Source organism: Leucopleurus acutus (assembly GCF_964270905.1).
Source record: "Leucopleurus acutus genome assembly, chromosome: 4".
In the NCBI taxonomy this organism is placed as follows: domain Eukaryota; kingdom Metazoa; phylum Chordata; class Mammalia; order Artiodactyla; family Delphinidae; genus Leucopleurus; species Leucopleurus acutus.
The window spans coordinates 47,460,213-47,473,588 of NC_139146.1; the positions used below are offsets into that span (position 1 = coordinate 47,460,213).

General features: G+C 35.2%; 1 protein-coding gene across 3 annotated transcripts in view; it reads left to right on the top strand.

Annotated features, from left to right (window-relative positions):
* SLIT2 (slit guidance ligand 2) overlaps window positions 1-13,376 on the top strand; it is a gene marked incomplete at both ends in the record, with an annotated part of 381,466 nt that overhangs the window by 302,883 nt on the left and 65,207 nt on the right. For all 3 annotated transcript variants that reach the window (XM_082837578.1, XM_082837576.1, XM_082837577.1), the window contains 6 exons: window positions 1,554-1,697; window positions 3,252-3,418; window positions 4,323-4,455; window positions 7,592-7,660; window positions 10,306-10,377; window positions 11,081-11,152. In XM_082837578.1, the coding sequence (XP_082693704.1) occupies window positions 1,554-1,697; window positions 3,252-3,418; window positions 4,323-4,455; window positions 7,592-7,660; window positions 10,306-10,377; window positions 11,081-11,152 (657 nt within the window). The remainder of the gene's footprint in view (window positions 1-1,553; window positions 1,698-3,251; window positions 3,419-4,322; window positions 4,456-7,591; window positions 7,661-10,305; window positions 10,378-11,080; window positions 11,153-13,376) is intronic.

The window sequence follows — 13,376 nt, forward strand, 5'->3', positions numbered from 1 at the left end:
TAGACCAAGCTAGGAGTATTAACAGTTCTTCTGTGGGTTTATTGGGACATAGCTATTGCTTTAAGTGGTCTCTTTCAGCTTGGAGCTATAAAGATTTTGACAAGACCCTCCTCACAGCCTGTAGACTTCTCAACCCTTTAGGACTAGTAAACCTCTTAGTTCGTACATGTACATATTTCAGTGGGTCTTTGAACCCCCGACGTTGCAGGCAAAATGTGGTACATATGTGTGCTTGTGGATTTTTCCAGTGACGGAAAGCAAAGCTTTTTTCGACTTTTCCCAGGAGTCCGTGACTCCAACAAGATTAAGACCAAATGTTCTTTACTATTTATGACAAAGGATAGTACTGATAGGACTACTTTTCTGTTGTGCATTTGTTTCCTAACATAAAACGATGCCTTGATAAGGAGGGCATTATCCTTTCTCGTTGTCTGCGACTTAGCAGAATGCAACAGCTGATATTTCTTATTTATTACAGGACAATCTAGAATTTTAAAGGAATGCTTTGTTGTTCTTTTTGCAGTCTTCTATCAGGGTGATCAACCCATGTCTAGAAGCATTAAGGAAAATATTAACTTTTCAGAAATTCTGAATAAAGTTTATGGCGACTGTTCATCTTTACATGGGAGTTTAAGAAGCTTTTCATTCCTTTTCTAAGCCCCACAAATAAACATTTTGGGAAAAGAATCGAGAAACAGCTAAAATTTTAGCAGTGATGAAGAAATGACAAAAGTGTTAATCCTGTTAATGGCAATGACTAAAGAAAAAATGGTCAGAATTTTTTTCAAGAGGAATTTTATTGTGAACAACTGGGATCTCTTAAGTATTGCCTCCTTTTAAGTCTAAAGTCAAAACAAATAATTTGTTCAGGCTTTGTGGAAGCTCAGTCAGGTTTGCCTCCTCCAGCCCGTGTTGACATTGACTTGGCTGTGAGTCCCTGAGATGCCCTCAATTCTTCTATAGCCATTCTTCCAATTCTGTGGCTATTGATTCTTTTTTGCCTCCTTTCTCTTCAGCAGCAAATATAATGCTTCTTAGAATATATAAATCATGGGGCTTCAAGGGCTTAGAGAGCTGTAGGTGAATTAGGACATTATGTAATAGTGCAAACATAATTGTATCATTAAAGGAAAACATTCTGCCCTCACTAGATGGGGTTGTAAGCTGGTGCTGAGGCTCATGGGTTTTTGTAACTGAATGTTATCACTGACAACTCTAAGCACTTTATTCTAGCACAAGGTTCTTAATACAGTCGGCTCTCCATATCCACGTGTTCTGCATCTGCAGATTCAAGCATCCGCGGTTAATGCAGAACCCGTGGATATGGAGGGCCACAGATTTTGGTATACGCAGGAGGTCCTGAAATGAATCTCCCAGGGATACCAATGGATGACTTGTACATATCTACAGCAATTCCTAGTGACAGGAGAACATTCAGAAAGCAGGAATGAATGCTACACATTTGCAAAGAGGGGTTGTTTCGGTCTTAAGATAGGCAAAATCGATTGCCTGATATTTTATCTCCTTAATGATGTTGTATTTTTTTCCCTCAGGATGTTGAGAAGTAATCGTATAAGCTGCGTAGGGAACGACAGTTTCACAGGACTCAGTTCTGTGCGTTTGCTTTCTTTATATGATAATCAAATTACTACAATCGCACCAGGGGCTTTTGATACTCTCCATTCTTTATCTACTCTGTAAGTATGAAAAATAGTCTTCATTTATGTATTAATTGAGCCAGTGTATTATATTTATTACTTTTATTGATAAGATTTTAATGTATTACTAAGCATTTCATAAAAATGAGATCAAAGACTTAGACTTTTCTTAAAAAGGACAAATTTGTTCATGTTAAACTTATTTTAATTTTTCTAAAAACACTGCCTACTATCCTATATTAAAATTTAACAAAAATCATGGTATTTTTCAGTCATTTGTTTTTATAACAATGTGATGTGGCTTAATTTATAAATGATACTCTTATAATTTGATTGAGAATTATTTTATTCTTTTACAAATAAAAGAAATGTAGATTTGTTTTTCCCAGTGCTCTCACATTGGAGTCTTCACAATATAAGTATTATAAAAACAGAGTTGATAGGGTTATTGCCAACAAACTGTACTCAAAAGGATCATTCACAATGACAGGAGATATCTTAGGATGACCAGACCAACAATAAAAGCTCACCAGAGGGCATTTACTGTGATATTAAGAAGGTATTAAAGAAATAGGCTGAGCCTATCCAGGAGCACATTTTATGTAGACGGTTGGAGAATAAAGAATATTTGTAGGTCTACAGATAGAACTCAGAAAGTGTCAGAAAACAAACAAACTTTCCAAGTGTTTCAGGCCCCTTGTATGTCAGTATTTAAAAAGCAGTGTTTGAAATGATAAACCTTATAACTGATATGGCTTCCTGGTAATGGTGGCATCTAAAAATACTAATTTAACTGAAAAGGTAGTTAGAAGGAAAAAAATCATGTTCAACGTAGCTCAAGTCCCTGAAGAAATAATTTGAGGGAAGCATCCATCCATCAGTAAGGTACTTAATCCTCTTTCCACATAAAATGTGACATTTTCCATCAAGTGACTAATTTGTGCATATTAAAGATGGCATGTTTATAAATAATGGGATTGTCAATAGGTTTGTGCTGAAGTGGTGAGATGCCAAAAGTATTGAGATTTGTAGAAGTAAGTTCATTTTTATAACTGGCATTTAATCAACTCAGCTGTCAGTTCAGATGGGAAACCTATTCTCTGGAGCAAATAAGAGATGGAAATCTTGAAATGACAAATTAATGAAATAGCTGTTGTCAGGTTAAACTCAATAATATAAGGTAATCAGCCTTCATCTTTATATTAAATTACTGCATTATCAGTGTAGGGAAGTTTGACAGTAAGTCAGATCTCTGACAAGTCTAAATTATCTCTAAATGAGATATCTATCAGGATTCACTGCCTAAACCCTGAATTGCCACCTTCACTTTATTTTTCATATGAAATGATTTGAAGAATTCTTATATGAAAATATTGTTCTTATTTTTTAAGTTCCAAACATAGATATTTCAGTCAAAGAACGCATCCCATATGTTGTGTGTGACTGAGCATGAATTGGGGGTGGGATGAATACAAAGACTAAGAAGGAATCATTCCAACAGATACAGTACGGGAAAATGGTAGCATGGGGTTTTGAGAAGTCAGAAAGCGAACCTCTAAACTGAGCTCTGCATTGTTTGCTTGTGGCGCTTAGAAACCTCTTGGCCAATCCTTTTAATTGTAACTGCTACCTGGCTTGGTTGGGAGAATGGCTCAGGAAGAAAAGAATTGTAACGGGAAATCCTCGATGTCAGAAACCCTACTTCCTCAAAGAAATCCCCATCCAGGATGTTGCCATTCAAGACTTCACTTGTGATGATGGTAAGAAAACCTGGCCAGGTCTGTGACCACCAGATACTCTCTGGTGATTGTTCTGATGCTGTGGGGCATAATTAGACAGTACATCATAGTTCAGGCAATGAATAGTTATTATGCATTTTTTGCTTTGTTTTTGCTGTTTTGTTTTAGCAACAGGGCACTTACTTGCTCAGACTGTACTCTCACATCTAGCTCTATTTGGTTTGTGTTTCTGAATGTTTTAGAAGATTTTCTAATTTCCAGCTTGTGGTTGATACTATTTAAATAGCTTCATTTTTGTTTTTCTTTACTATTCTAAGCATCTCTTTTAGTAATTGCCATTTAACTACCAATGATAAAAGCAATTGACTCATAAAATAGAAATTCTAGTAAACCTAACAAGAATAATAGTTTTCACTTTTTAGTACTCTCTGTATATCATCACATTTAATTCTCATAATAGCCCTGTAATGTAGGTAGAACATAGGTTCTATAATTGTTGGCAATAAATGAAGAGCTCATTTGAGCCGTATAGTTTCAAATGAGGGGCCCATATACTTTTTGCTAACCATGTAAAACTAATCTGTCCCTTTATGTCTCTTCATGTCTGTCTCTTTTCAATCTCTCCATAATTCAGTTTACATATTCTGATTAAAAGTATAATTTGTATAAACAACTGAACAAAGAACACATTATAATCGTATTGATAATACAAACTGTGAATTGTTTTCTGGAATTCTGCCCTAGGCAGTCTGAAAAGAGACCTGCACAGAATGTATGGTGTCGATTTGTAAATACTTAATATCCTATACATAAGTCATCATATGGCTGAAGACTCTTGTGTTTGTTAAGCTAAAGGCATAAAATCCCTTCTAGCTTCTTCAAAGCCACAAATCTGGGTTTTCCTGTATTTCTTTTGGCAATTTAGGAAATGATGACAATAGTTGTTCCCCACTCTCTCGCTGTCCTACGGAGTGTACCTGCTTGGACACGGTGGTCCGATGTAGCAACAAAGCCTTGAAGGTCTTGCCCAAAGGTATTCCAAGAGATGTCACTGAATTGTAAGTAGAGCTTGTCTTTCCCTTTCCTGAAGGATTAATATTTCACACACCAAGGGAAATGGAGACCAAACAAAAATCTTTTGAGTCTTGTTTGCAAATAACATTCATTTTGTGGGCCATTCATTAGTATCATGGAAAACCCTAAGCAAATAATATAAAAGCTAGTTCAGGTCCCCTTGGGAAAGGCTGGTTGTGTGTTTCTCTTTGTTTCTCACTGTAGGATTTCTCAGAGCCTTTATTATGCTAGTGTGCAGTGTGAGCTCCGAGAGAGGATGTAAACTCTAAGCTAGTTCCCATACTTGTTGTCTCCATAGCCCTTTTCTCATGGAGTATCTTGCAATGCTCATGTTCCATCAAATGCACCTTAAGAAATGCTATGTATTTAGTTTATCTATGGTGGCTGGGATGTTTCATATGATTGATTATTCTTTACCGTGTGTCCCCTTGGAGAATATCTCACACAAGGGATACATAAATACGTGGGGTGTGGAAGGAGCTGACATAATCTTTACCCTTAAAAGGAGATACTGCCCTTTGGACTTGAATCAGAGTCCCTTAGATCATAAAGGGCATGGGGCCAATTATCCCTAATATTTTCAGAACTGATATTTACAAATTACATAGCCAATATAGACATATAAAGATGCTAAGCACCACGCACACTTCCTTAGCTGCCTTATGCTTTATATGTGGAATGGAATAAGCCTAAGCATTAGCTGCTTAACAATGGTGCATGCAGGCTCCATTTCATTCCTTTATCTGTATACGAAGAACCATGGACAAATGCTTGATATGCGATTGAGTCATTTTGCCTCTGTTTATTTTTTTCTGTGTGAAACCATGTATCAAAAATGTAATTCAGGCAGATGTTTACCTGTAATTCATGCACAAATGTACAAGTATTGCAAAGGAGCAGATTTGATAAACTTTTGGCAACCTGGAACATAGGCAATGAGGTTCAAGAAGATGCCACTTCAGTTATCAAGGAACTTATATTCAAATCATGTGCAGTTCTATGAATTCTGATTTGGTCCTGAATTGATACTTTGAGAAAAAGTGTGTGACCTTCCTTCTTGAAGCTGAACTGTTGTAAAGGGCTCAGTTTCTCTCTTTTATTACCAATCACAGTTGTTAGTTAACTGTAAGCACTGCTTCATGTGTGTGTGTGATTTAATTCTTATTTTGATATGTATTTATTTCAGAAGATTACCCTCCATCCAGTGTTGGGAAGATAGATGCCTATAGAGTATTCTATATGCAAAATACTGATTATAACAACACCCCAACCAAGGACATAATACCCAGCATAACATTTAGATCACCTTTGATGCTAAATCCCTCCTTCTACCATTTTAACTGACCCATGCCTTTGTCCTTTTACCTGATTCCCATCAAATAATTTTAAATGTCTTTTAATTTCCTTGTTAAATTACTTCTGAGAACCTGCTTGATTCATTTGTCTATGCCATCTATGTGTTTCTTCTGTCAGATAGTTGAGTCTTCAATCTATTCCTCTACAAATTATTAAAAAGTAATTCTTTTTTTAAAGAAAATACGTTTTAGAGATGAGGAAGACATTAACTCATCTCCTGTGAATTCTAGCTTTACCTCCCCAAGAGCTTATTCTTAGAAGCATACCAAGTCAGCAGGATCCCTCTCTCCAGTAACATATATGCATGTATTAGAAAATTTCCATGTGCATATTATATTAAATTATTAAAGAATTTGGCAAATATAAGTATGTAGGGGTGGACAGTTTTGAACAAATGGTATCCATTATTTTTAATCAGTTCCATATAGTTTCCCTCTTAGATTGTTTTACTTGTAAGCATTCATAGTGCACATTCTGAACCTTTTTAGCTTTGTGTTAGGATGCTTTTTAGAGTAAAGGAAAAGTGCTGAAGTACATGGGATTATGCTTCCCTCTAGTGGTACCAAGAAACGCTTAGCTAGAGAAAAGAAAGAGGGGAGAGAAGTTGAAACATGAAGTCAGAAAATTTGAATAGGCATAAGAAGTCATAAAAAGCCTGACTCTTAATCACATGTTCATTACATATTTTGATAACTTGTGCCTTTTATATAACTTTTTTCATTTTTAAGTATTTGAAATAGATAGCTATCTTAGGCAGTTTCTCAGCTACTTCTATATCCAGCAAAAATACGAACCTCAACCTTGGATCTGGAGATAGGCCACAGCCCTGGGGCAGGGTGGGCAACATGCCCAATGTGGCAGAATTGTTTGTGGGCACATCTATAACCAGATGGCCCAAGTTGCTGAAAGACATTTTTACCCATCACCGTCTACATTCTGGGAAAGAACAGCCTTGGGAGGAGATGAAATTATTTTTCTTTTTGTGACATCATGGATATACCTTTAAGCATTCATTTACTTCTGTGTCTTGACTGTTAGCCCAAAGACTGTTTATTTTCTGATCATTCTTCTGACTCTAATCAGAAAGGGAAATTTGACTTACATGTGGTTATTTTCTTATTACTGTATCGTTACTGTGCTGTACTTGTGCACTTGATAAATGTTGTGATATTCTATGAAACCTTCTAAAATTAATATCACCAAGCAGATGTACAAGGGTAGAACTGTTTCTAAGATTTTTTTTTAACTGAAATCTAATTACATTCAAATTCCCAAATATATCCTTTGAATCATCCGTTGTTATTTACTAAGTGTGTTAATACAAAGTAAGGCAGCAAAGATTGGTCTTGCTGGTGGTAGCAACTTCCTGCCAGTAGTGAATGCATTTCATGGTGGTGTTTCCACATAAACACAAGTGAACTGAAGACTGACTTAAAATATAGGCGATTGAATGACCCTTCTTGCTGACACACAAATGGTTGGATACATGCCTTTCCTTCTTAGATAAACCACAAGGAATCGGACTCACCAGTCTCTCCTTGGTTTTATAATTTAGCCTAAGTAATCCACAAAAGAATTCTGCTGGATTGGACAACTGTGGTTTTTTACTTCTCTTAAATAGCAGTCCTAGCTGGGAACATGACATCTTAAAGCTGAAATTTCCAAGTGTTTCCTTGCTTCAACTGAGAGTGAAATATTGTTCAACTATTTGAGGATTCACTATTGTTACTTCTTCAAAAAATAATATTGTTTCTTTGTTTTCAGGTATCTGGATGGAAACCAGTTTACACTGGTTCCTAAGGAACTCTCTAACTACAAGCATTTAACACTTATGTGAGTAATGTATTTTTCTGTCTTTGACTTCTTATTTTATTTCATGAAAATGGGGATAACAAGGGGCAGAAGATTTAGTGAACCTTTCAGATTATATAAATCATCTTCAGTTAGATGCTTCCCTTCTTGCTCACTGTGGTTCTGGATCACTAGCCACATTTTCATTGAATATCAATCAGGCAATGGTGCGTCTTAGAAAAAGGTCCTCCTCTATTCAAAGTACAAATACAATGAAGTCTAAGTATCAGAGAATTACAGAAAGGCAGTAAGTTGCATACTTCTATTGAAGATGAATATGAGCTATTTTATGACAATCCAAGGAGAGAAAACTGGAAAACAATGTTTTTATTCTCGACTTAAATAAAACAGAGTAGATAGTAATAGCTTTACTGAGAATATATTATAAATATAGTTTATTAGGCTTGATTTTCTTATTTAATACACTATGAATTAACATATGGGCTTCCAGTATTAAAATTTATTTTATAAAATCCATATTTACTCATATAGTATTTAAGTAAACTTGACAAAGATACTGACATTCTGAGTATAAACGTCAAAACATTGAATTGTTTTTACCAGTTTGGTTTGATGTCCTCCTAAAGTAGCATCTCTCTTTCATTATGTAAACAATTTTTTACAATCTTTAAGTTGTAAATACAAGATTATATGTAAACATACAAACATTTCATTTCAATCTAGTTATGCACACTATATTTTTAAAAAGATATAATCTTACTATATATAATGTCACACTTAGAGTAGCTTTGTTGGTAATTGATAAAACGTCACAAAACAAAAAAATCAGCAACGATAATGGATATAAAGGGAAATACTTTTTTACATCTATCTGATTTTAGAGTAAATATGCTGTCTTATATTTCCAGTGTTCCTAGAAAAAAACGGGATTTGTTCCTAATTAGTGAATTCTAGAAACCTAGGTAGCAGAAAATGTTATGTTTCTCATTGTGAAGTTTACCCTAAGCACGTGGAGGCTGTTGATCCTTTTCAGCTTTCCTTAAATGTATGTGAAAACCAAACACTTCGTAGGAAGTGTATAGAACTGCTTAAATGACAAATGATTAAATTAAGCAAAAAGAACATCCTCTAAGATATCTTGTTCTGCCTCTAGTTATTTATTTAATAGCAGCAAGAACTGATTACATACATTTGTTCTGTTAAATAAACCATTAAATTGCTGCAACTTCCAAAGGGTCACTTCAGCAGAATTGGGTCATTTGTGAGACAGCATGCGATTATTTAAAACCAGTTTGGAAATGAAAAATGAGAATTTATAGATCCAGAAATGGTTTTACCAGTGACTCATTATACAACTCTAGGCAAGTAACTTCTGCTAGTATCGATGTATTTATTTATTTTTTTAAATTTAGCCATAGTACTTCAGCAACTAAGAAGATGGATTATAAAGCTCCTATAACATTCCTACCATTTTCACAATTTCATTCGTCCATTTTACTGATACTTTGGTATTTTAATAAGGGAATGTGGATAATCTTCAGCAGCTTTTCTGAACCTTGCATTTCTTCACATGTTTTGCTTCAGAAAAATATAGTGAACATAAATACACACAGAGACATAGATGAACATAAATTATGACCCATAATCTTCCATTTATTCATGAATCTTCCTTTAGTCATATATTTGGCATTTTGCTTTAGATAAAAATTAGTGAATATTCACTAATATGTGTATCCCATTGTCATATATATGTGAGTGAATGTATGTATATATTTACTAATTTTTTCTAAAGCAAAATGCTAAACATATATAATATGTCATTATATAGATGTTATTAAAATACATTATACATTATAATATTATATTTATAATATGTATTATATGTCATTATATTATATATATCATGTATATATTATATATAATAAAAATAAGATCAAGTTCACTGAATATAAATTACAACCTGTAGTACAAATTACACTTATAAATACCCATTTAACATTGATAAAAACTCCACATCTCTCTCATTTACTTATCATTTATTAAACAGACATTTACTAAGGACCATCTAGGGGCCAGTGACTTTGCCAGGCAAAGTTTTTAATTATGGTGTTGTTTTTAATGATGACATTGTAATGTAACTAAATGAGGGATTCTTTCAGTTATCCAGTTTGAATATTTGTATGTGACAGTGAAGCTAAAGTATGTGTAACTGATGGAACTTGCAAGAACAAAGGTTTATTTCTCACCTATCAAATGTGTCTGTTGTGAATGGCCTCCACGTGTCTTTGCCCTGGGACCAGGCAATGGGTACGGCCTCTCTGTGGAACATAGGAGCCTTGCAGAGGTGGGAGCAAAGGGATATGAGAAGAGTCTCAGCTCTAAAGCTTCTGCTCTGAAGTGAAACCAGCGCTGGTGCCCACACTTCACTGGCCAAAGCAAGGCACATGGTCACTTCTAATTTCAGCAGGCTTGGGCATGAATAGTTATGAATAACATTACAGTCTACCCCAGAGGATTACCCAATGTTTTGTTATTTTCAGATAAAAGCTGAGTCCTAACAATGCTGCTATAACTGTGAGCAAGAAGAACTTTTTCTTTCTAAGAATCACTAATACGTCAATTTCTATGGTAACAGTAGACTCCATTTCTTTCTTTTTCTCTTTTAGAGACTTAAGTAACAACCGAATAAGCACCCTTTCTAATCAGAGCTTCAGCAACATGACCCAGCTCCTCACCTTGTGAGTAGGAAGTATGGTACTAAGTTAATTCCTTAATTCACTGGACATTCCTGGTAAACAAGACAGAGTTTCTGCCCTCAAGGAATGTTAATACTGTTGGGAGAAACAGACAAATAAAAACCTCAGTAAACAAATACAGATAGTATAAAAAGTGTTGGGGGGCTTCCCTGGTGGCGCAGTGGTTGAGAGTCCACCTGCCGATGCAGGGGATGCAGGTTCGTGCCCCGGTCCGGGAAGATCCCACATGCCGCGGAGCGGCTGGGCCCGTGAGCCATGGCTGCTAAGCCTGCGCGTCCGGAACCTGTGCTCCGCCACGGGAGAGGCCACAACAGTGAGAGGCCCGCGTACCGCAAAAAAAAAAAAAAAAAAAGTGTTGGGTTCTATAAAAGAAACAAAGAATAATTTGCATTTGTGGCAGGTTTGGGAGAGATCCTTAAGACAGACTTTCAGAGGAAGTCACCTTAGGAAGGACACAGTTGAGGCAACAGCAACCGCAGTGGTAGGAAGCATTCTAGACTGTATTTTAGAAATAAATACGTTGTATTGGCAAAACAGCACAAAGATTGAAAGGATATTATGCGTCAATATTCTCAATTTATAAGATGCTAAAGTAACCCTTTTCTTAATTGCTTTATTTTTAAAAATGACATTTGGCCATTTGGGGATACTTGAGTAAAACAAATTGGCTTACGTGTGCTTTCAGAATTCTTAGTTACAACCGTTTGAGATGCATTCCTCCTCGAACCTTCGATGGATTGAAGTCTCTTCGATTACTGTAAGCATCTTATGTTTAACAAAATACTTCTTTTCTCAGGCATCTGGGTTTTGGGTTGTCTTTTTAATGATTTAACTGCTTTGTTTATTTTGGGGTATTTTGGGTTATATAAATTCGGATTTACTAAAAATTTGGAAATGGGAAAATTCTATCTTACGGTATCAATTCTCAACAGCTTTTACTTGGACAACATAATTTTCTCTTTTGTAACATGTTGTTGCTGGGGTGACTTATTTGATAATATATGATATTAAGATGTAGTTTTATATAGATCTAACTAATTTTGCAAGAAATATAGGAAATTTTATTTTATTTTATTTTTTTAATTTTTTTTTTAACATCTTTATTGGAGTATAATTGCTTTACAATGGTATGTTAGTTTCAGCTTCACAACAAAATGAATCAGTTATATATATACATATATTCCCATATCTCTTCCCGCTTGCGTCTCCCTCCCTCCCACCCTCCCTATCCCACCCCTCCAGGCGGTCACAAAGCACCGAGCTGATCTCCCTGTGCTATGCGGCTGCTTCCCACTAGCTATGTACCTTACGTTTGGTAGTGTATATATGTCCATGTCTCTTTATCGCTTTGTCACCGTTTACCCTTACCCCTCCCCATAGCCTCAAGTCCATTCTCTAGTAAGTCTGTGTCTTTATTCCTGTTTCACCCCTAGGTTTTTCATGACATTTTTTTTTTTTTAAATTCCATATATATGTGCTAGCATACGGTATTTGTCTCTCTCTTTCTGACTTACTTCACTCTGTATGACAGACTCTAGGTCTATCCACCTCATTACAAATAGCTCAATTTCGTCTCTTTTTATGGCTGAGTAATATTCCATTGTATATATGTGCCACATCTTCTTTATCCATTCATCCGATGATGGACACTTAGGTTGTTTCCATCTCTGGGCTATTGTAAATAGAGCTGCAATGAACATTTTGGTACATGACTCTTTTTGAATTATGGTTTTCTCAGGGTATATGCCCAGTAGTGGGATTGCTGGGTCATATGGTAGTTCTATTTGTAGCTTTTTAAGGAACCTCCATACTGTTCTCCACAGTGGCTGTATCAATTTACATTCCCACCAACAGTGTAAGAGGGTTCCCTTTTCTCCACACCCTCTCCAGCATTTATTGTTTCTAGATTTTTTGATGATGGCCATTCTGACTGGTGTGAGATGATATCTCATTGTAGTTTTGATTTGCATTTCTCTCATGATTAGTGATGTTGAGCATTCTTTCATGTGTTTGTTGGCAAATTTTAATTTCATTAAAAGTTATATAATGCAACACAACATATTTTTACGATACAAAATTTCTCTTAAAGTACATGAAATAAAATGTGGTCCTCAATCCCAATCCTCTCCCCAGAATTGACACTTAAACAGTTCAGTGTTCTCTTCTGGTCCTTTTTTATGTTTGTTTTTATGTATTTATATATGTATGCCTACAGCTGTATAACTTAAAAACCATAAATAGGGTTTTTCTTAGCCTGTCATTGACTATTTTTATTTAACAATATGCTTTAGACTTTAGACTTTCCATTCCATCATATGTAATATTCCTCAACTGTTTAACTGGTAAAGAGGGTTCCATAGAATGAAGGGACCATAAATTATTTAAGCATCCTCATCTTTACTATCATTTGGTTTGATTCCAAATTTTCGTTATTCTATACAGTGCTGGAATGAACATCCTATACATCCATCTTACTGTCAAGCATATTAGGAGAATACCAAAAGTAGTCACCTTGTTGTCCCCCAAACAATTTACAAATCTATTTTCCACCAATGCTATTTTAACAGAGTACCTATTTCAAAGCACTCTTGTAAATATTGAGTATTATTAATCCTTTCATTTTTGTCATATGACAGATGGAACATTATTTTCCATTCCTCTTTTAATTTGCAATTCCAATTACTAGAATATTTGAGTATATTTTGTTTATTGAGCATTTGTATTTCTTATTCTATGAGCCTGATTGTACCAGTTCCCATTTTCTGTGGTTACTTTGTCTTTTCCTTATTAACATACCTGCCTTTATGCACTTGACTCTAAGTTTGCAGGTCTTTTTACAAAGGAGTTAATCCTTATAGCTTACATATGTTGCAGATATTTCCCATTCTGTTTTTTATATGTAATCTTTTTCTTAATTGAAATATAGTTGATTTACAATGTTGTGTTAGTTTCTGGTTGCAGCAAAGTGATTTGGTTATATA